The 25294-nt window shown below is 43.9% G+C and overlaps 1 protein-coding gene across 1 annotated transcript in view; it reads left to right on the top strand.

The window, feature by feature from the left end:
• Window positions 1-23765: 23765 nt before the first annotated feature.
• LOC142494677 (uncharacterized) overlaps window positions 23766-25294 on the top strand; it is a 53621-nt gene continuing 52092 nt past the window's right edge. The window contains exon 1 of the mRNA XM_075599110.1: window positions 23766-23844. Coding sequence (XP_075455225.1) covers window positions 23766-23844 — 79 coding nt within the window. The remainder of the gene's footprint in view (window positions 23845-25294) is intronic.

Raw genomic sequence — 25294 nt, 5'->3', positions numbered from 1 at the left:
ACCCTGAGGACAAGAAAGCCAAAGCCAGGATTTGGGGGCATATGTACTTGTGTGGGAAATGCTAAACTGCACAGGAGCACAGTACAGTGACAACAGGGAGAGTGTACTGTACAGCAGAGCAGCAGTCATGGGGCTGGGAGACTCAGGGCATTGTACCTGCGTTTAAAAAGGAGTGACACTGTGTTAGAATGCAGGAAAACGTGTATCTTGTACATGCACCTCTTCACGTATTTTGGAAGTTATGGAAGTTAATGGGTAGTCTACAAAATAGGACCAGGTAGTGCTCGTTCTCTCCATTCAGGATCTGACTGGGAGCCAATGTTGAAAAATACAAGAAAATTGTGAACCGAATTTGGGCAGGTTCCCACATCTCTACTCTCCCTTAGCTCGGTTGGTTCTCTGGTAAGGACATGGTGGGGTAAGGGTAAATAATATACTTGACATACACTTACTCATTTTAAGACCTCTAAGAAATCCTACTTCTAATGAATTTCCAAACAAATGAAAGCAGATAAAACATTGCAGTTTGCGGTAGATTTGTTAAGGGTTTAGGGAAGTCAATTTTACTGGTAACTTCTTTAAAAAAAAAAAAAAAAAAAATTCTGGCTTGCTACGTGGGATTGCACTTTTAAGAGAGCAGTGCCCCCGATAATACCAATGTCCATGGGCATCGGGATTCTCAGCACACTCTGACACTTTATGACGTCACCAATAAACAGAAGGCCCTCAGTGCTGGCATATTTATAGCTTTCATATAAAAGATACAATCTTTTCCTTGTTATTAGGGGTTTTGTTCTCATGTGAATCTTCCCTAACTAGCAATAAATATGTGATTTTGTTTGCTATCTCGCACTGGCAGTGTATGCTGCGTAATGCTGTAAAATGTAGACACAATACAATTTTTAAAAGGCAGAAATATATTGTTCAGAAAATATATACTAGGTAGATAATCCTTATTCAAATTTTACAACTTTTTAAGTGATAACGACACTATAAACACCATCTAAAATACAGTGCTTTTTTTGTTCATGCAAGTGATGCCGATAGTAATGTAATTTATTTAGTGTGCATATGATTATATCTATCTCAATGTGTCCTTTACCTGCAATAAGTCTAGACCATTGCCAGTGTGTTGTACTGTGTGATGTGTGCTGTCTTGTCTGCATTTGTATCACGCTTATTCAGTGTGTGGTGCAAAGTGATGTGCCTGATAGTTCTCATTATGACTCCAAATGTACCATTGTATGGGTAATCATGATGACATTGTTAGCAGGTGTGGCCCAATACAATGAAGGGCGTTTTTACAGTAGTGTATCACAAAATAATATGTTGTGCTAAGGGTGACCACGTGGTTGCAGTGTTAATGCTCTTTTGAGTGACCCTAGGCCTGTCTGAGTGTAGTCTTGATTGATCATAGATTCCATTTATTTCTGATTTACCATGTTCCCATTTAAGGAAGGAACAAAACAACACAACCAATTCAGTAGTGAATGGGTTAATAAAATCTCCATTAATATGTTCCTTCTAATTATATTATTTTTGTTTTAAAAAAAAGGAATGTTCTGTAGATAACGTCTTCATTGTACGATATTGTATCTTTATGTGCATTTAGCCAGGCTCTAAAAGTAATTGAATCTGTCCCTTTCTGGCACAAATAATTTGTCAATGAAAGCATTCACACAGGAAGTTTGTGCAATAGAAACGAGTCACACTTGTGAAAGTCGTGCTGTTTCCACTGTGTGTGTACAGAAACAGTGGTGACAAAAGTGCCTGTGCGATCATTACTAGTGCATTTCTCTTTTAATATGTAGACCAATCTACAGATAGATGAATACTGTAGGTCCCAGTAACAGTTTAACAAGGGCATCCCTTGGCGAGTGTACAGTTTGTGCTGCTGGCGGAGTGAAAGCAAATACTATAATGTTTTTAAAGGGTGACTAGCATTGTAGCCTTACAAATCAGGTCAAGATGACATTGGATATGACACTACACATATAGACACATTGGACTATATTTATTAAGAAGTCTTCTGCCATAAGGCACCTACCGGCACTGGAACATAACCTACAGCCTATTCACGTCAATGAGCTTTAAAATGTGTTCCAGCACTATAAGATGTTTTATATTAGACTGCATAGTAAATATGAGCCATTGTATTTTGTTATAAATAGTTAGGGGCCATGCACTAAGCAGTGATAAGTGCTTTTAAGTGAGATAAATGCCTTTATAGCGTGATACTGTCTGCTATGAGATTCACAAAGCAGTGATAAGTGCTTTTAAGTGGGAAAAAATGCCATAATAGCACGATACTGCAGCGTTATCACTGCTTTGTGAATCTCACAGCAGGCAGTATCACGCTATAAAGGCATGTATCTCACTTAAAAGCACTTATCACTGCTTTGTGCATAGCGCCCAGAAAACCCACTTAACACTGCTTAGTGCATGACCCCCAAAGTGTTTTACTTGCATTTCACAGAACATTAGCTTTATTATCTAGAGCCAAGTGTTCTTCAAGTCGTGGTCATGCAAAACTTAGCTCCCATTCTAGATGCTTTCTGGAGCTCCAAAGGAAAAAAAAAATCTGTTTTTTTATGGTCTTCATTCATATTCAGTGCCGCATGCAGGGGGAGAGCTGGGAAAAGTGGCCCGGTGGCTATGGGGAGCCTGGCCGGTGCTGGAAGTTGGGCCCGGTCTCTGATTGCTACCGGGCTCCAGTTGCTGCTGCTGTAGTGTGTCTCCCTCCCCCACAAGTTGAAACCAAGCCTCCCTCTCACGCTGGTGGAATTTGTACTCACTGAATTCAGGCCCAACTTCTGCATTCACACGTGGGACTGTGTAACACTGAAGGCTTTCCACCCTCAAGGTAACATTTGTCTGTGTATATATATTGTAGAGTACTGTGTGTTTGTGTGTGTGTGTGGGGGGGGCGGTATTATATGCGTTTGGAGGGTGGAATTGTGTACGTGTGGCGGTGGAATTATGTGTGTGGGTTTGAGTTCTGTGTGGGTATTATGGGGGGAGTAGTGTGTACGTAATGGGGGGTATTTGTTATGGATATTGGGATATTGTGTGTGAGTATTGAGGGGTTATTGTGTGTGAGTATTGTGCGGGTATATTGTGGGGAGTATAATGTGTGGATATTGTGGGGGGTATAGTGTGTGGGTATTGTTGGGGTGTAAAGTGTTGGGGTATATTGTGTGGATATTGTGGGCGGAGTTGAATTGTGTGTGTGATGGAATTGTGGGGCGTGTGTGTGAGGGGAGGGAGGTTGCGTGTGTGTGAGGGTATTGTGTGTGTGGCCAGTGGATGATTGAGTGATAGAGGGGAGGGATAGTGTGAGAGAAGGGGGAAGCAAATAGAGGGGTGGGAGAGGACGAGGAGGTGAGAAATAGGGGGGGCTCACAAGGCCACCGACAGGGGAGCCCCAGTGGAAACTCTAGTCCTGGTCCATGAAAAAGCTGTCAGCTGCCCTGCGCATATTGAACTCCCATAGAAGCTATAAAGTTTGATATTACTATGTATTGGCTACTATTGGATGAGCTTGTCAAAATGTGGGAAAATGCATATCTCTTGAGCCTCTCATCAGGTGTAGGTGAATTTGTATCCCCTCCTTTTCTGCAGTGTCTTGGTGATTTCTCTTCCGGACAGTTAGTAGAGGTCCCTCCAATCAGAGGAGGTGCTCCTATGCATGTGCAGGAATCAGTGACTTCCAATTGTAGGAATTATCTCTCCAAGCAGGAAAGGCAGAAACAAGATGACATCTCAGAGCCTGATAAACTACAGCAAGGAGACCTTAGGCCTCGCCCAGGGTGGCGCTGAGCAGACGGACGCGCTCACGCTGGCCACGATGAAACACATTGCGGCAATGTGTGTGGCTAGCGTGAGCAAGCGTCTGAGCATGTGCGGCGCTTACCTGCTTGCCAAGCAAGCAAATTTGAATCTGCGTCACGTGAGCGGTTCGCCCAATGAGGGCGAACCAGCTTCGTGACGTCTTGGCTGCGTCCCAACACGCCCCGTCGCGCATGCGCCTTGCCGGCCACAAATCGCCTGGCCGCCATCGTGCCCGCTCCCTGCCTAGCCGCAGCCTTATATTGCCAGGCCCTTGCTTGCAGAGTATGTCAAGCATATTCAAATCCACAATACTCTGCTTCATTAAATACATTTTTATTTCAATGAAATGTGTGTAAACACGTCTGTAAAACAAAACTGATTTTGAAAAAAAATTATTCAATACATTTTAAATAGTTGTTAGAGGCAAACAGAAAAAGTAAATACATAGAGAGTTAAAGAGCTTTAGAAGTTCAGGCATACCTCGGTTTAAGGACACTCACTTTAAGTACACTCGCGAGTAAGGACATATCGCCCAATAGGCAAATGGCAGCTCGCGCATGCGCCTGTCAGCACGTCCTGAACAGCAATACCGACTCCCTACCTGTACCGAAGCTGTGCGCAAGCGGGGAGACTATAGAGCCTGTTACAAATGCGTTATTTACATCAGTTATGCACGTATATGACGATTGCAGTACAGAACATGCATCGATTAGTGGAAAAAAGGTAGTGCTTCACTTTAAGTACATTTTCACTTTACATACATGCATACGTTAATGCGGGGTATGTCTGTACATGGTTATGTTTCTACTCAGCTGTCATTTTACATTGCACCTTTCAGAGGATGGTTTGAATTCCGTGCAGTAGATCATCCAAATATTAAGCCTCATAGCAAATTCCTTGGAAGCACAATACAGTTTTCTGTAATCCATATTTAACCCAGTTTAGAGGCAGGAGTCTGGTTTTATAGTTGAAGACCTCTCCGCATTTAATACATTGTTAATCCTGTAAATAGAACAAAAACAAGTTCTAGATAAGACCAACGACACAGAGGATCAGATATCAGCAAGGTCTAGTTTATGGGGCTTATTCATGTAGCTTGGATGTTATCACTGCAACATTGAACGTGTTTGCATGTTCCTACCGAACGGTATGAATTTTGTGAAAAAACAGTATCCAGTAAGATATATCGCTTGATAAATACCGTTTGGTACAAAAATGACACACAGCACGAGTTGGAATTTGCTTTTCAAGTGATATGCCTGTGCGATTTCTTTCCAGTCTGGAAGAGCTGCTCAGAGAGAAACGACATCTCCCTGCACAGCTCTTACAGTCAAATGCGCTGTTTTTATTTAAATTTTATTAATATAGTATTGCAGCAGAGGGGTTTACAGAGCTGAACCACATTAATTTCAGGTCCGGGGCCTCCTGCTTTCAGAGGTTCAGGCCTTATGGGGTGCTGGTATCTCCGGCAAGTTTAAATGCCCCGTGTCACGGCCCACGTGACACGGGAGAAATAAACTTGCCGTAGATACCAGCACCCCATACTGGGGCCTATACCTCGGGAAGCAGGGGATCCCCAGCTCTGAAATAAATGAGGTTCAGGTCCAGAGACCCCTGATTCAACACTATGGCATTAAAATTAAAACAGATAGTGGCTAACAGCTAAGGTGGAGGTTTCCAACCTTTTTTTGGTTAGGGAGCCCTAAGTGAAATTCTGAGGAACCCCCAACACTCTCTAATAGCAACTCTGTGATCAGATGCATTGTAAATTCTACTGCATTTGATACAATTTTCAAATGACCAAAAAATTACAGGGAATCCTTTAAGGATACCCGGGGAACCTAAGGGTTCCTAGGAACCCTGGTTGAAAAACACTGTTCTTAGGTAATGAAGGGGTTAAATATCTGTACCTCATTTGTTGGTGGTAGAGGGGATTGGTGAAGTTTATAGTTGCCCCAGTGTGGGTGTTTAGGCCTCCTGGGACTTTAGCGGTTACAAGTGCTAAGATAATGAAGGGGTTAACCCCTCTCATGAAGCCTAACCACCCACCCTGGGGCAACTATAACCTTCAGCCACCCTCTCTACCACCAACACCACCACCTCACAGGAATGTGCAAAAGTTCCATTAGCCAAATATGGATAATAGTGCTTTTGCCCATTCAAATAAACAATACAGTGCAATAAAATACAATACAATACACAAAATGATTAAAAAAATACAGTAGCCATTTAATCAATTGATTGTCACTGTAGGTCCAGCAGTTCAGGAATCCTCGGCTACAGTTAGAAGCTCTCAATGTCCTGCTTTAGCAGTCTAACAAGTGTACATACAGTATATACAGTAGGCTTCTGATCTGTTGTATGGTCCAAGTCCTCCACAGCTGAGAATACTGTACGTCGGTTACTGCACAACCCGAGGGGCAGATTTAATAGGCAGTGGTCTGAAAGTTCCCGGGATCACCGTGACTTATGACATACAATGATATTTACTGACGTTTTTTTGAGCTACCCCACGGCTTAAGTGCTAGCGCTAGTTAAAAAGCCTTTTCCAAGCTAAATTGACATGTTATCAAACCTTTCTGAATAGCCACACATGCAAAATCTTTTGGAAAGTGCACTTATCAGTCGAAAAGTCTCATATCGAAGCTACCTGAAAAGGCCCCTATGATTCCTCACTAAAAAGAAAACAGGTCATTGGACCCTCGAAATTCATTAGAAAAAGGACAACGTTACATCAGAAGGTAAAATTCCAAGAGATCAAGCAGAGTCTACTCTTTTACAGTAAATATGGTATGAATCGAAGACTGTTGGTCAAATGGTCCTTATCTGCCATCAATCTCGTTTCTCTGTATCCTTCTACGAACTGACTCTGTAGGGCCTGTAATTATCTCAGCTTCCTAAAAAGCAAAGCGGACTAATAGTCAAAGCCCATTTATTACAGGAAATCCCATGTTGAACTCCAATGCCTGCTCAATGTGACCATGTGCAAGACATCTTACCTCAACTTGCACTGGACACCGAACATTAGGTTGTAAGTGCAAGAGGGAGTTTATATCTTGTTGGGATTGTGAAACGATAGAGCGGTCAACGGAACCTAATCCTTGCGCACTTTCTGTGTAAGGGTGCCAGATTGGGTAGATTGGCTGTTTAAGTCTAGACTACCTCTGCATTAACCTCTACTGGAGTTAACTGTCTTTTTTTCTCTTCAATTATGCAACGCAACTTATGACTTAAAATAAAATAAAAATCAACATAATAATAAGTATAAGAGAACTGGATAAAGGGGCAGAACCACTATATATATATATATATATATATATATATATATATATATATATATATATATAACAGGTATTCCCTTTCGTCTGACCCACCCAATCTCATATTGGCCCGTGTGGTCTAACCAGCTCCCATTACATGGTCGTGTTTGGTGGTGCACCTGTAGGCAACAGGACTCCTGAGTCTCCCACATGATGGTATTCGGGGATTGTCAATCCAGACAGGTAGCTGAGGTAGTGTGTGCAAGTCCTACCTATATCAGCGCCTCCACCTCATCAGGGTCTATGCGTCCGCAGGGAGATGGTCCTGATGAAGAACTCCTTCTTGATGGTGCCGTCCACTGGAGAGTAACTTCACACTCACACAGTGGGGGTATCTTTGAACAGGGCATCTTTATTGATCTCGTATGGGCAAGCTGCCCTTCACAGCCAGCTGTCTCAGCCGCACATATTGATTTGCTGTCCCTTTGATAGGTACGCCCTCCCAATGGAGTGGGATCCCCTCTCCCCGTAGGGAGATTACCCCTGTACCAGGTCCCTGGACACAGTGTGGCTCTTATAAAGTCTGATGTAGAAATGGACCACTAGTTACTGCACTAGTGGATCCTTCCTTCCCAACGCACTCCAACAACTCAGGAACAACCTCACTTTGGGCAGTCCTGTGCCTTATATACTTCAGGAACTGTCACAGCTCTGATGTTACTAACTGTGGACTCAGAGCATGTAGCCACTCCCACCCATACATAGGGCACCTCACCAGGGTGTGAGGGCAAACCTCCATGATTACTGCTGGCATCCCTGTAACTTAACAGGTTTACTGCCAGCAGGGGAGACAACTGCAGACCATTTTACATGCATGGCTACATATATATATATATATATATAATCCCTGACTACCTCTAGTACCACGGGGATGAATGATAACCTCATCCGGATAATTCAACCCATGCTTTCTTAACTTCCAGATGACATTATACAAGCCAACTTTAAGGGGGCTACATAAGTCCTCTCGACATATACTAACTATTCCTTTATTCTTCTACTATAGTGTTGTGCTCAATAATAGCATTAAAGTTTCAAAAAAGCAATATGTTAATTTAAAATAGGATGCAGGAAAGAGGACAAAAAGGGGATTCACATATGCCTACATACTTGTGCAAGTGCTTATCAGCCCATCTGCACATGTTTGTTCTTAGATCAACAAAACCTTTTGAAGCCTACAGTATGTGCACAGAATTGGCAACAACTTTTTTGGTGCAGAAAATATTTCTTTGAAATTGTGCTCATGTGCGCCTATATATTAACCAGAAATGTTTCCATCTGTGCCAGCAGCGTCAATTTTGAAGAAAAAAAAAAACATTTGATACACGGAAAATTGCACTGGGTATACAGATGTTAATGGCACGTTCTTCAAGGATGTTCATCTTGGTGTGAGCCGTAAAATTGCTCTCACACTTTCACAGAGAGGAAAGTATTATTGAGCCTTTTTCAATTTGTAAAAGTATGAGTGCAATTGTGCGTATTTCCATTTTTTTAAAATACAGTTTTCATATACTGTACTATGGATCTTATTCAGTTAGGCCTGGGACATAGTAGGATGAGCAGCGCTGAACCGCGCTGAGCCGCGCTGAGGGGAAACATTATCCCTATCAGCGCGGCTTTAGAGGGCGCTTCCGCACGCTTCCGCAGGCGTGCGGAGGCGTGTGGAAATGCAGGAGACAGGCAAGTTTGAAATTTGCCGCTCATGCAAGCGCAGGGCCGGTCACGTGACTGCCAGAAGCCAATTGCAGTCCGTGACGTCGGCGCCGTGACGTGGCGCCCTAGCCCCGCCTCCCGGCCCGCCTTCATGCCCGCCACCCGCCCGGCTCCCACCCTGCACACAAGCGCGCTCGCTGACGCTCATGCAGGGACAAGAAAAATCTCCTGCGTGAGCAGGGGAGCATGAGCGTCAGCGTTGCCCAGCGCTGATCAACCTACTATGTCCCAGGCCTTAGCTTCAATAAGTGTCTTAACACTTAAGTGCACTTTCCAAGCGATTTTGCATGTGTAGCTGTTCAGAAAACTCCCATAACGTCAAAATCGCTTGGAAACAGCTTCTTAACAAGCGTTAGCACTCTTGCTCTGACAAGCCGTGCGGTAGCTCAAAATATGCCCAAACTCGCATTTTTTTGCCAGTAACAACTATTCAGTTAGTTTTGATATGCACATCGCACCTTAAACCCTCATATTGTGTTTCCACCACCTAAAGGGTGGCAAGTTCGGGTTCGCGGTGAGCATGTGAATATAATTTATTTTTACTGCATAGGATTGAAGTCTGGGGTCTCCAGTATCTGACCCGCATTACTTTCAGCTTTGGAGACCTCCTGCTTCAACACTATGTTAATAAAATTAAAACAGCGCAATCGCCTGTAACCGCTGTGCAGGGAGTAGCAGTTTCTGTCTGCCAGCTCTTTCAGACTGGAGGGAAATCGCACAGGCATATCGCTTGAAAACAAATTCCAACTTGTGCGTTATCATTGTTATCTATGTGCATTTTACCTAGGCACTCCATGTGAGTCCATTTTCTATCACTTATAGCCATAATTCCACATTTTTACCTAACATTTACCTATATTGTTATCCTTGTTTTTCTTCTTTCCCCAATTCTTGGAGCCGTGTTGTTTTTTTTTGGGGGGGGGGTTCTGTGTGGCGCTGTGGAACGTCATTTCTCCAGCAGCATCATCCACGCTGTAGAAGAAAGCGGGCGCTGCAGCTTTCAGTGTTTTACCAAAAGAAGCTGTGGCCGGCAGCTTGAACCACGGCCCCCCACCCACTCCCCCCGTGACTCACAGTTGATGTTGTTTGTTTGCTGGGTTGAAGTGCTGGCCCCCCTGCGACGCACAGATGATTTTAGCGTTGCAGCTGCAGGTACCACGAGCCCTCCGTGTCTCACAGCGGTGTGGCTGCCGGCACCATGAGCCCTCCGCACGCCCCCTCTGCGACTCACAGCTGCGGCTGCCGAAACTACGAGTCCCCCCCACCCCCCCTGTGTGTGTGTCTCTGTGTGTGTGTCTGTGTCTGGCTTTGTGTGTGTCGCTGTGTCTTTTTGTGTGTCTGTGTCCCTACATTCTCTCCCTCCCCCCTCCCCCATTCTCTCCCTCCCCCCATTCTCTCCCTCCCTCCCCCCATTCTCTCCCTCCCCCCTTCCCCCATTCTCTCTCTCCCCTCTCCCCCAATTCTCTCTCTCCCCTCCCCCCCAATTCTCTCTCTCCCCTCCCCCCATTCTCTTTCTCCCCCATTCTCTCCTCCCCCTCCCTTCCCTCCATTCTCTCCTACCCCCTTCCCTCCATTCTTTCCTCCCCCCCTTCCCTCCATTCTCTCCTCCCCCCTCCCCCTTCCTTCCTTTTTCTCTCCACTCATCCGATACTGTCTCTCTCTCCCCATTCTGTGTCTGCCTCTCTCTAGTATAGATAAATGTATGCAATTGTCTGCTAGTTAAAAAAAATTCTTTATATTTAATATAGTGGGGGGTTTTCCCCCAATTTTTTTTTATTAAATCAAGGGTGCACCTTAGAATCAATGGAGTCTTAGAATCGAGTTAATAGGGTAATTATATTAGGTATATGATTGTTTAAAGGTTAATATTAGCTATTAATGTCAATGCATTATTGTCACTGTGTTTATATCTTGTAATGTACAGTACACAGGTGATTTTTGGGGGTGTTTTTTTGTGCATTTACATGTAAACCATAAAAAGACTTAATATTGCTAGCACAGAATTAAGTTGCAATGTATCAACTTAAAAAAATATATTGGATGCAGCATGGATGTTTCATTTTACATCAGTTACATAGTAGATCAGGTTGAAAAAAGACATACAGTATGTCCATCGAGTTCAACCAATGTTAAATTTAGACGACAGATACTAATCCTACATTTGTATTTACAGTATTTTAATCCGGAGGAAGGAAGGGAACCAAAATGTATTATTTTCACAGTACGACTATTATAAATAATATTACACTAATAATTTAGATTTACAAATACCAGTTATATAAAAAAAATACACATACATAACAAGTATTAATAATTTCAAATTGTGCTTCATATCATATGTATGAACTGTATAACTACTGTATCACGCACATTTTTTAATGTTTGTGCTACTTTTCAGAACTGAAATTGTGACATTATTGGGCTACACTTAGCAGAGAAAAAGCCTCCCTGAAATGCTATTTGGCAATTATGACTGTAATGCTTATGCTTTATTTGTACTAGTTTGTAGCTGTAACATTTCTATTGTAACCTAGCGACACGTATTCACAGCCACAATATCTAAATAAACCACAAGAAGTGTACAAAGAGATCTAGTCTAACAAGCAATATTGTCAGACCAGGATGTCTCATTGTCACTCTGTTTAAACATTTAAAACATAAATGTTTTATTTTTCTTTGTCTACTTTTATGAATTTTCCCAGTTTTGTCAATGATAATGGTGAGAGCCAGCCGCCTTCAAATCAGACAAGCTATTATGACAGAAGCTAGAACTTACCTTAGTGTCTTAGTATAGTGGGGAAAGCAGAGCGTATTAAAAGATGAAAAGATAAAAAAAAACGTTAACAATGTATAATACAAACATATGACTCATAGTTTCCTTTTTACCCTTCTGCATAGCAAAAACATTATAATGATAATAATAATAAGCATGCTTTACATGCAAACTTTAGCCTATAATACTTAACAATAAAATTTCATACAGACAGAAACTAGCACAACTGGGGTAAAACCTACGGTGGACATTTCAGATGCTCATGAAAGCATAAAAGGGGGAAAGGGTCATATTATGTCCAGTACTGGAGCACTACGAATAGTTTTTGGACAATTAAATATTGAAAATTGAATCATTAGCACATTCATAACTTTGGAAAAATAAAATGCATATTTAATAATGTAATTTCTAGAATTTGTACTTTTCAGCACTTTTTTTTAGATTGAACAAAAAATCTATATATTTATTCTGAAATTATTAGGAATTGGGCTGAGATACTAACTTGGTGTAGCTACCAAATCTCTTTATTTAAATGATGTATTGTAGTTTAGATATAAACTCATTTTACTTTGTTTCGTGTTTTCAGCACCCTTTTTTCTACAAAAACACAATTTATTTTATTTATTTATTTATAAAATATTTTACCAGGAAGTAATACATTAAGAGTTACCTCTCGTTTTCAAGTATGTCCTGGGCACTAAATCGAATATAACAGTACATAAGGGCTGGGTTTATAAGAAAGTTAAATGCACACTAGTAACATGATGTGATAGATACTGCACAGTAAGTTATTTCATAGATTTGCAGGGAATCCTTTTCACAACAGAATCTATATAAAAGAAGTATAGGAAAGCTGTTACACAAGCTTGAAGCCACAGCTTATTCTTTTTTTTGTTCTTAGTGTTTATACACAATCGTTCTGTTCTTCCTTTGTAGCTTCACCTCTTTCATATCCTGATGTAATCAGCAACGCATTGAAATAGCTGTTAAGGAAGTAAATATGTAGCCCGATGTAAAAGATCTCTGTGTTATCAGGGGCTATTTTACGTAGCAATAATATATTTAACCGTAAAGAAAACGTGGCTTGCTGTTAAAAAGAGGTTAATTGGATGATTACATTATTTTATTATTTAATAGGTAAACACTCCATAATATGTGATACCCAGTTACATTTCTCTCAACTAAAGCATTAGCCTACAAAACCACACAGAGGTTCAGTGGCTGACACATAGATCAAATCATTGACCTGTATAAGCAGGTCAAGTCTCCAGTCTTAAACACCTTCCACTATACTAGTATATTTATTTTCAATTGCTTAAGGAAAGAAGAAATCCATCCAATGTTCACTGATACCATCAACCTTCCCTCCTAGTGCTTCTTTTATAACAGATGTCACCTGAGAGAAGTGAACTTCAGCTATCGGGTTTGTAGTGAGCAGTTACAGAACCTCAGCTGCACCAGCCTATCTCCTATATGGCATGTGTTTACTTTTATCTTTAAATTGTAAACTCATACAGATGCACCTGCCAGTTTTAAACCACTTGCCTTGGAAAATCTGTGACCATCTCCCAGTAACTCGTGAGATTGTCCACAGAAGGCTGTAATGGCCCATCGGATTAACACAGCGGGGGTCCCTGCATTTGAATGGACTCGCAGCCCTGTAGGATTCACACAGGGGCGTCGCATTCAAATGCAGGGACTCCCGCTGTGTTAATCTGATGGGCCATTAGTCTGGCTGCAGAAATCTCCCAGCATTGGATGGTTTTAGTGCAGAATTCTCAAGGCAAGTGGTCTACAACCAGCAGCTGCAGCTCTATGAGCGGGAGCCTCTGTACCTATTTTATTAGTATGTACTACTGGTTAGTATATTTGTTATATTATTTGTACGCCACTGTATTTCATCCCTCCATTGTACTTTGCTGTTAAATTTGTTGGCATTTAAACTCAACTAAATATTATAATCATAATATATAAATCGAAGGGAAATACCATTCACAAGGAAGTACCGCTCTGATTATCTAAGCAAGGCCCCTGATGAACAGGAATGTTAACAGACGTAGCCTAGTAACACAGAATGTGGGGTAGGTGACACTTGAACCTAGGGGGACTTATACGGTATATCAAAGCACAGAAAACCGTGTTTTGATGCACTGCACCAATTTTGCCCCAAAATTGTGCCACATATACTGCACCAAACATGCACCTCCAGTTTCTTACATAAAGTGCAGATTTTTAAGCCAGAAGGCTGTCACCTCGTACCTGGCAGATCTTTGGGCACACATTGAAAAGTGGCACACAATTGGATACAGTACCTCTCTTTATAATTTGTGTGCCATGTAACTCATACCCAAAGCCTTCTTTTGACACTCCCCAAAAAACAAGCTGACATACATGACACAAAAACTGTGGCAAAGTCCTTGATACCTTGGCGCATACAGACGCAACACAACAATTATGCAATTTGCACCACTTTTGCAGGGAAATTGCCTTAGAGCTTATGCTCAGGATCTTTTCACTGCAGTGTGTTAGAACACACCTTCTGCCTCTAGTTCATAAGACCCAGCCTTTCATGGGTTGTGCCAGTTGGGGGGGGGGGTTATAAATTATGTGATCATGCATGACTGCAAGCTGCCATGGACTATATTTAGCATGCGAATCGTCCAGTAAAACAGACGTGTATAAACATGGAAAATGCTGGCTCCCATCCAAATCCGCAGCCTCTCCTTCAATCAACAGCTCTTTTTCAGAACATAACAGAAATTCCATGCCTGCCTTTGCATCATGCAAATAGGCTTAACAGATTCATGTCCAGTGACAAAGGTGGGGTAAAATGTTAGATTGGAGAAAAAATAATACCAAAAATATGGGTTGTAAGCCAAATATTTATAGCATACTTGATAGTTGAAATTCAAGATATCAAACCAGCTTACATTTATAATGCAGCACGCACAGAAAAGGAAACTGAAGCTTTGAAAATATATGGCAAATTAAAAAATTCACGTGAGCAAATTCACGTCTGCAACCCTGATTTTCACCATTATCTCCTAGCATAGTCCTTCCAATGTAGCAAGGGAGTCTGGGAAATGAATGCAAATGAGCACACAGTGTCATCTTTTGCTTCAAATCCATTTTGATATGAACACTTACAAGTTATGCTTATGCATTTTTGGGGTAAAATATGTGCCAGTGGTGGTTCTGTAATAAGCACCAAGATTGGATGCATTGGCCTTAACAAGGATCTTAATTAAGTTATTTAGACTAGAGTATAAAACTAACTGCTGAATCATACACCTACAGTAAGTACCCTGTATAATTCTAGCAGATCTTGTATCAGCAAATTAAATTGTATAGTTTAAAGCTGCAGTTCAAGCTGTCGTTTAAATTTTTTTTTTAAATCATTCAATATGTGCATCAATACAATCTACACACTGACAAGTCATTAGCTAAGTTGCTGATCGATCCATTCTCCTTTAATTGATCGCTGAAGATTCAGCTCGGGGTTCACTAAATGCATGCTGGGTCCTCTTCTGCTGCACTGACGGCCAAAGTTCTGTGACCAGGCAGGCACTAGATTCAATTGGTTCACTGCTAGAGAGAGGATAGGGCTGGGACCCGCTGCACCCGGCGGCCACACGAGAGTTCCCCACCAGCAGGGGAATCCTCCCGAGCCGGTCCCGGTCCCCCCTCACGGCACAGCTCACTACACGCTGTGACGCGTCAACCGCTAGGGGATTCAAGAGAATTGTAATCCCTAGCGTCGACGCGTCACGTGGTGTGGCTGTGAGCCAATGAGGAGGGGAGGCTTCGGAAGGAGGTGTGGCTTCGGGGAGCGGGGAGGAGTGTGGAGGGAAAGCAGCGTGAGTGCTTGTCTGTGTGTGTGTCTGAGTGCCTATCTGTGTTTGTGTATGTGTGTGCCTGAGTGCGTGAGTGCCTGCCTCTGTGTGTGTGTGTGTGTGTGTGTGTGTATGAGTGCCTGTGTGTGTGTGTGTGTGTGTGTGTGTGTATATGAGTGCCTGCGTGTGTGTGTGTGTGTATGAGTCCGTGTGTGTGTGTGTTGCTTTTGATTACTTCCATCAGCAGCTCCAGCCCGAGCCCGTGGAGGGAGGGGGGGGAGTAGCGGGTCCCTCCGCTCAAGCCACGCCCCCCCTCCCGCTCAAGCCTCCCACTCCCGCCCACCTCCCGCTCCGGCTCCCGCTCCCTACAGACCGCATATCGCGGTCTGTGTCTGTCAGCGCCTCGCCTGTCTGCAGTGCGGGCGCGCTGACTGAGGGAGCGGGGCCTTAGCCTAGGGCTCAAAAAGGTGACGCTGTTTCTGAAGGGAAAAGGGATGTGACTTTGTAAATGGTTGCTATAGGAACAAAAATGCTTGTTGCATTAGAATACATTAAAAATGTCTTTAAAATTGTTTATTTATTTCAATGCTACAAGTATTTACTCATAGTAAAGAACTGATTTATTTAAAAAAACACACGTCTATAACTTGTACTATGTTGAAAACTAATAAAAACTATCTGAAGAAAAGAAAAAAAACACATGTAGGATAATGCTTGAACTGCAGCTCTAAATAAATTAGTAGAGCATCTAATGGGGGAGACATACAGTACAGTATTAAAGTCACATGTATCAATTTATATCTTGTTTTGTCCTTATGTTTCAGTTTAAAATGTAATAAACCTTCAGGACAAGCCTTACAAGCTTGTGTCAAATGTACCAAATGCAATAGAGTAGCTGATCATATTTGCTTTATACTTATATTCTATTGTGTATTAATTATTTTTTGTTATCTATGAATGTTAAACATGTTATTGCAAATGTAATAGATGATGCAGCAATCTCACATTACAATCAACAGGCCTCAGCATCAATATCATGTTATAACATGTTAGCGTGTTAACTCAAGTTTTAGAGATAACATAAAAAATGCGTATTGCATGATTTTCACATTGAGCTACAGATGCAGCGGCCGTTATTCGAACATTTACCTGGGTAAATGTTGCGTTATGCCACGTGGAGGTTGCGAGATGTTCCGCTGCAGACATAATGGCCCATTGGATTAGCACAGCAGGGGTCCCTGAGTCCTACCGGGGTCTGCCTGTCTGTAATATGTAGTTTGATAAATTAGGTTTTAATTTTCCTGCTGGTGAGTTCTACTTTTTTCTTGGAGCGGATGGATATGGTTCTTTGCCTGTGTATTTTGTTACTGTGAGAGGATCTACAACCACCACCAGATGTCCCAGGGAGACGTCTCTACATGTCGGGGCTACATTGGACTTCCAGGGAGCCAGGCGGTGATCGATTGTGAGTAACGTGTACTCCACACCGGGCGCAGCCGGGGTGAACCGAGGGAGACTGAGTGAGTTGCTTTCTCACGTACTATCCCCTGAAAAGTGTTCCGTTAAGCCCTCCTTGCCTTCCCTGCTATCCTGCACTGTTATGTGTACCCTTTTAACCCGCATTATCCGGTGCAAACTCCTATGACTATTTATGATTAATGGCTGCTGCCAGCAACATTGACCGTCACTCTTTGAGCTTTTACACGTTTTTTTTCAGAGTGTGATTTAATTGATTGGTTGGCTAGTGGTTTTATTTACTCACGGTGTGGGACCAGGATTCCATATCCTAGGGACAGGGGGGATCCCAGAAAGGACCATTGCGGTCGGATTCTCTGGTGGTCCTTTTGATCCAATCTAGCAGGGGAGTCACATATATCTGGGAACGGTTATAGCGGAAGGCAACTTAGATGGAGCTTGTCGCCTCCTCTGCAGATCTGTCCTCCGGCCAGGTGGCCCCCACAGTACTCCAATAAGGCGCAGGAGCGCCATCTTTAGCTGCCACCGGACGAGGGGGACTCTGTGAGTATCCTGAAACTCGCTTGAGGAAACCCTCGCCATCTTCCGCATTTTTTAGAGTATGTGCCACTCCGTTTTTTAGCACCAGGAGCGCACACGGGAACAGCCAGTGGTATCGGATGCCTTGATCCCTCATTGCTCTTGTAACGGGGGCCAAAGCTCTTCTCTTGGCAAGCGAGGCTGGGGACAGGTCATGGTACACCTGAAATTTGATTTGTTCATATTCCATGACCTTTGTTTCTCTGGATATTCTACACACTTCATCCTTAGTGCGGTAACAGTGAAATCGGAGCACTATGTCTCTGAGGGGGTCTCCTTGCTGAGGTCTCCCCCTTAGTGCACGGTGGCACCTATCCAAAAGGAGATCTCTGTCCGCCATGTCTGGGAAGAGGTGTTCTAGCCATTTCATGGCGAACTCCTCTGGGTCAGTAATGGATTCTGGTACTCCTCTTAGTCTGATGTTACACCGCCGGTCTCTGTTTTCGGCCTCTTCTATTTTGTCCTCCAGGGAGCTGACCTGATCTTTTAGGGTGGCCATTTGGTTTTGCGTTTGGGTTAGGGCAACCACAGTGTCGTCCGATTTGGACTCTAGAGCATCTGTTCGCTCCCCCAACGCGCCCACATCTTTTCTGAGAGCCCACAATTCCGATTTGAAGAATTTCTTCATGTGAGCGCAGAATTCCTTCATATCTTTGCGCCGCATCACTTCTAAATCGTCTGGTTCCTCAGCCGGGGTATCTATTTCTGGGTCTGATGTGGCCGGTTTTGCTGGGGTCTCCGGTTTGTCTGCCCTTGCTGCATCTTTGTTTTTTAAATAATTGGACACCGGTTGAGTTTTGCGGCGTAGTGTTTTACTCGAAGCCATCTCTGTTTGTTTATACACCCTTTGCAGGTTTGAATTACTGCGTTGTTCGCGCATCTGCTGTAGATAAATCAATTATAAGTGCAGGAGGGAACGGAGCCTAATCTCTAAGCCTCCATTCACCTACCCGTTGCGCATGTGCCTCTCAGTGGTTTTATTTACTGTAGGTAATTAATTGACTAGTGGTTTTATTTCTTTAATTGATTGGCTGGCTAGTGGTTTTATTTAGGTAATTGATTGATTGCCTATTGCTTTTAATTTTACAGTTTGGGTGTTTTTGTGCTTGTTGTATAGGTTTTATTATTGTGTATTTTGGACATTCAGGCTTTTGTATTAGGGTGACCATTGACTGCTATAGTATCTTATGCCCATATTATATGGGTATGATGTACAACTGTAACAATCAATGGGTACAGGGTGGGTATAGTGGGTCCGGGGTGGGAGGTTAGGCTTCCCGGGTGCGTAGCGGGGCAGGTAATTAACCGCTGTGGTGATTAAGGGGCTAGGTGCCGTTAGATTCTATTTATTATGTATGCTTTCTGGCAACGGAGGACATGGCCTTGCAGTATGCTGACGAGGATGCCCTTCACATTGGCAAGGGTAGGTAGAACTGTTTTTATTTACTTTATTTATGCTGCCTGGCTAATGTTGTTTTTAATAATGGGCAAATTATCTATTATCCATAACTGGATTATAGTTATTTTGCCCATTACTGTACTGTATGAATTTGGTGGGGGGGAGGTGTATTTATTGAAATGCAGGCCATGATTATTTTTTTAAATACAGGAATGGTACCGCAGGCCAGCGGGGCCACCTGAGGACCCACGACGCCCACGACGCCCACGGGGACACCTGAGGACCCACAGACACCTGGGGGGAGGATCTGGGGGCCCCGCCACTGTGGGGGCCCCAGGGACCTGCAGGGACCACCCAACGACCCCTAGGGACCTGTGTGGATGACCCGGGGACCCCCAGACACCCGCAGGGACCACCCATGGACCCAGTTGGGGTGCACAGAATCCCACAGGGATCACCTGGAGGTCCACAGATCCTAGCGGGGACCTCCAAAGGGCCCCCAGACACCCTGGGAACCCCTGGGGTGCACTACGGGGCCTGCGGACACCCGTCGGGACCACTCGGAGACCCCCGCCAGCCTGGTATTAATCCTGTGTCTATTTATAATAAATATTGGTTTATGTGGGGGCACAGGGGGTTGGCTGTGTTTATTACTTCTTACTACATATTTTAATTTAAATGTATGACTAGTGTAGATGAGCAGGGGTTCTCAGGAGCAGAACCGCGTTAGTTTCAGTTCCGGGGACGCCCTGCTTCCCGACATAAAGGCCCCGTTATGGGGTACCGGTATCTCCTATGCATAGAAATGTCCCGATCACGTGACGCGAGATATTTCCATGCATAGGAGATACCGCCACCCCATACCCGGGGCCTGTATCTTGGGAAGTAGGGGGTCCCCGGACCTGAAATCAATGCGGTTTAGCTCCGAAGACCCCCTGCTACATTACTGTAATGTTTAAAATGAAATAAAACCCCCGCGATCGCCTGTGAGAGGCACTCAGTTAGTGCGACTGATTCAGCCTATCTCTTACTGCGCGTCTCTTACAGACAGGCAGACCCGGTAGGACTCCCACAGCAGGGACTCATGCTGTGTTAATCCGATGGGCCATTAGTGTGCTGCGGCAAAATTTGAGGATCACGGGGAGATCTCGAAATCCATTTCGAGAAATGTTCGAATAACTGTAATGTATGGTTATGACAGATATGTTATTGTGCAACATTTAGCTACTTCTGATGGTCTAACTGTCCATGAAATGTCTGTGAATTGACTGTACCTCTGATCATTTAATATAACCATGTATTATCATAACTCTGTGCCCGGGACATACTTGCAAACGAGAGGTAACTCTCAATGTATAACTTCCTGGTAAAACATTTTATAAATAAATAAATAAGTGGTAAATCACAGTCCAAGTTTTTCTTTCATGCAAAGTGAGTTGGGTTTAAATAGTCCCTCTTCCTTAATATTTTTAGAGAAGTAATAGTGTATAATCATTTTCTAAAATTACATCCAAAAAGGCATTGCCTCATTATTCAGCAGTTTTCAAGTTTCTTGAAATTAGGCACAGTACCACTTTTTAAAAACCTTTTGCTGTCAGAAGACTAGGATCGCAACCTTGTGATAGCTTCACAACTGGCAGTGCTGTAAATAGAAGTGGAAGGGCAACACTTCTATTCTGATTGCATTTACCACTACAATGAACCAATGAATGCAGTTTCCCTCTAGAAGACAAGTATAATTAGCATGTCATACCTTGTACATCATAAGAGCCCCAGAAATGCCAGCCCTTTTGATGTATAGGTTATGTTATGAGGGCACTTTAGGGGTTAAGGCACTTTGATATCTGAATATTACATACTTCATAGTGTGTCCTTAAAGACTATAGAATTTTAGCTTCAAAATGTATCTCCAGGGCCGCCGACAGGGGGGGACAGCTGGGACTACTGTCCCAGGCCCGGCGGGTGAGGGTGACCAGCCAGAGCTGGAAGTTGGGCCCAAGCCAGAGGTCAGGCCCAATATCTGCCTCCAGCTGTTGAGCCCCAGCTCTCCCCTACTGCAGCTGGCTTCTCCCTCCCCCATTGCAGTGGGGCTGGCCTCCTGTGCAGGCCCTGTCCGAAAGTTAGGTCCAACTGATTGGCATGGCACTGGAAGCTTCTCTCTAAGGGGAAAAGTGTGTGTATTTGTGTTTTTTGAATGGTAGGGGGAGGTTATTATGTTATTATGTGAATGGGGGAGGGGGGTTGTTATATGAATGGAGAGAGGGTGGTTGCGTGAATTGGGGAGGGGGTATTTGAATGAGGGAGGTGCTTATGTGTATTAGGGAGAGGGGGGTAGGCATAATATGTGTATTGGGGAGGGGAATTATGTGTATTGCTGAAGGGGTTGTGAATTGGGGGAGCGAAAGGTAGGTGGGGGTGTGGGAAGGAGAGGGAGAGGGAGAGAGAGGTGGTAGGGAGAGAGAGGTTGGGGAGAAAGAGAGAGAGATGGGGGAGAGGGATGGGGGCATGAGGGAGGGAGATAGGTGGGGGCGTGAGGGAGAGAGAGAGGGTAGAAGGAGCGGATGAGGGAAAATGGGGTTTGAGATAGAGTGGGGGTCTTGCAAGGCCGCCGACACTGGGGGGAGTGGGGCAGTGAAAACTATAGTCCTGGGGCCCCGGGAAAGCTTCCTGCGGCCCTGTGCATGTGTTACCAGAAAGCACCTCTGATCCTCTGATAATAACCTTGTGGAGATGTGCCTTAAGGAGCAATCCAAGCAATATCCTACATGTATTTATTAGTATTAATTTTTAAAGGAATCACTTCTTTAGTATAGGATAATACGTACTACTTTTTTATTTTAAAATTCCACTCAATGCAATTTTTAATGAGTTTTAATACTGAGCTTCTTTTGATTTCTATAGAAGGCTTTAGCCACCTCCCCACAAGTGCAAGATCGTGTAACACTTTACATGTTTGTGATAATTAGATTTATCACTGTAATAGGTATATAAGGGATGCTTATGTGAAACACTAGCTTCTTGACAAAGGTACAAGTTGGGAACTGATTTCCCCCAAATCAGGTTATTGATTTCACTTCAACAAATTGTGATTTTTCTACAAATCCTATGGAGTGGTGCTCTGCCCCTTCATTTGAAGAAGATTTAAATTTATGTGATAATTCGTATCCAATATCCCCAGCAGTTTGAGCTGTAAACTGTAACAATAGATAATGTTACCTTAGTAATATAAAAATACATTGTACAGTAGCTGCTGCGTTACACTGCCTGGAGGACTGATTTGAAACTTAAAGGCAGTCATTTAGTGAACCCTAGGAAACAGGATTTTGCCGATTGATCACGGGAGAACCAATCGATCGGCAGCTTAGGAAATTCGTTTTTAATAAAGGTAACGAAATAATATAGAGATAATAATAATAATAATAATATATCTATTTTTTTTTAAAGATGCTTAGATTTCTCAAAAGTAATGTACCTGTTGCTATGTGCAGCACAGGAATGTTACAATTTAAGCTCTGTAGCGGGTACGCACGCCCTCCCAAGCTTGGTGCTTGGGAAGTAAGAAAAAAAAAGTGTGTTTGAAGCGCGCTCAATAGGCCCCCCGATGACCCCCCCCCCCACGCTTGCAGAATTCACCGGACATCTGCACTCGTGCTTGGAGAGTTGGTGACGTCACCACTCAAGCATGAGCGTGGTCAGCGCCAGCGGGGCCACAGCCTTAGGCCTGGGACATAGTGGTTTGCCGAGTGCGGAGGCGCGCTTAGGCTCAGGGAAAGCGGTGCTTTCCCTGGCCTTATACAGCCGTCCGTGGGCGTGTCGGGGGAGGGCCAGTGACATCACGGAGCTGGTTCGCCCTCATTAGGCGAACCGCTCACGTGACCGGCCCTGCGTTCCGGCAAGCAGAAAAATCTGAAGACTCTGTGAGACACATGCTTCCCCAAGCGTGCGAACGCGTGCGCGAGCCCCTGCTAAAGCCGCCATCATTGCGGCTGCAGGGGCTCAGTGCCGAGCAGCAGCGCACCTCAGCACGGGTCAGCGCATAAGCGCTGACCATGCCCGAGGCCTTAGGGTTAAACCCTTGGCACATGGCTGTGCATGTGAGTTGGCTCCTGGGTATGTTACAATGTTGCACTTCCAGGTACATGCTAGTCTGGTGAGGCATGAGTCAGAGTTAGGAAGTCATGTGACTAGTGGGGTGCAAGCTCTGCCCAGAGACTGTGGGTAGAAAGGTTCACACCCCCTTGGTACTTGGTATATAAATTGGGGGCCCTCCCCCTTTCCCCTGGGGTTGAGGTGTTCTGAGTCTGAGTCCTGGAGTGGATCTGGTTCCTGCCCTGGCCCCAGTTAAGTCAGGTACAGGAGTGACTCCTGAGTCCTGCTAAGGCCTATCTATCCAGATAAGGGTGAGGATTAATTACCTCAGGCATCAGTTACTGCTGAAGCCTATCTGGCTCAGGTAAGGGTGAGGATAATTACCCCAGGTACTAGCCCCTGTGAACCTTGTATCTGCCCAGATATGGGTGGATGGTTTAATGCTGAAGGACGCTGTATGTAATTTACTATATGATTATTATATCAAGACTATAATAAACCAGTTCTGTTCTACCCTTCCTGGCACTCCTGAAGTGGACTCATTTAATACAGGTCCTGTGAGGAATGAATCCCTGCCTTCGGCTGGGCCCTTGCAGGTGGAGGTGCTGCACCGTATCCATACTCCAAGCTTCCTATACACGGAGGCCCAGGCTCCAGTTTACCAACACAACAATTAAAGTGACGAAGGCGCTCAACGCTTGATCCCTTGTTCGTTTGAAGTAATTGCAATAAGCAGATAAACAATATGGGACATGGGGGTATGTGAGGAAATAATTGAAGTAAAGTCCCCAGATGGACCAATGATCCCTGAAGGGCAAGATAAAAGGCAAGGTAACCTAAATCAAGCCCTCATGGGGATGGTTCCTGGACTCACAATGAATAATAAATAATACTCACAACAATCCCCTTCCAATGTCCCATAGAGGCGTGCAGCCAAGTAGAGAGATGCTGGTCTCAAAAGACAGAATGGAGATAGAAAAAAACCAGCGCACCGCCAAGAGTGGGTCCCAAGCAAATATGTTTAAAAATTCTTCTTTATTTAATCCATCTAAAAATGGAGGTTAACACCCTCCTACACGTTTCGTGTAAACATACACTTTATCAAGGAGTATGCTTGATCTGCACATCACTACCTTTATATACACACAGTAATTTCCCATGGGGATTGTGGCCGTGCCTGCCGGGTCTTCCTCCGAGGTGTGACTGAGCGCGAGGTAGGAGGGGAGTGGTAGCCCATTCATATGGACGTTAGGGAGAACTCAGGGGGCGGTCCCAGTGAGGCAATTACGTCATCACGCATTGTGGGCGTGTTTATGACGTCAGTTTTTTGCGCGAAAATAGGAAATTACTGTGTATATAAAGTTGTTTAAATAAATTAATGTATTATAAATGTATTCGCTTTAAGTATAGGTGTTTAAAGATGTATAAGTTTAGTGCAGAATACTATATATTTTTTTGCCTTCCCTGAGTGAGGGGCTGGATTATCCACCGACAGCCAATCACAGGAGGAGTATAGGTATAAAGAGCGCCCATTTAGTAACCTCCGATATTCCCTGACGAAGTATAGTTCATATACGAAACGCGCTGGAAAGAAGAGGGCGCGTTCCTATCACCACCTATTAAGGTTTATTTGTATTGCCAATATTGACTTTTTACGGGACATTCTCTGGCTGTCTTCACCGTTTACCCGCAAAAGACGCGACGTGAGAAACTTCATCGACGCCATCTGATGACGTCACCAGGGTCGGTGCGGTGAGCTGATGCCGAGAACAGGCAAGGGAGCCCTTCTCTCCGTGACAGCGGCGGCTGTATCCTCACCATACAGTGAGGGGCCTTGATCTACTCGAGTGGAGGGTGTATAAGGACTGCCACCTGGGAGTGTAAGGAGAGATCCGATCCGGTTGCTGGGCTGATACAACTTGATCCACGGTTGCAGTCTGCTGTAGTGGTAACATGTCCCTATACATGTCATGCTAATATATATTTTCCTTGATGTACGTGCAATACTTACCTGTTTAACACTATAAACACTTTTTAATATACTACACCATGAGGTTTTTTGCGCTGTTTCTCTTTTTGTTTTTGTACCAACAGGTGAGCAACACTAACACCTACTATCCATCTATATCCTGCCCGAGGGGTTAGGGGGGTTACATATGTTTTTCACACCTTACACAATACGGGCCTACACCATGATAGATTGATGCTCAGAGACGATTTATTTGTGAAAACATTCCCTTTGCTCTCTGGGTTTATTCTAGAATCATCATAACTGGGTTAT

The sequence above is a fragment of the Ascaphus truei genome, chromosome 5 (genome assembly GCF_040206685.1).
Source record: "Ascaphus truei isolate aAscTru1 chromosome 5, aAscTru1.hap1, whole genome shotgun sequence".
NCBI lineage: Eukaryota > Metazoa > Chordata > Amphibia > Anura > Ascaphidae > Ascaphus > Ascaphus truei.
This window is presented reverse-complemented; position numbering and strand designations above follow the sequence as displayed.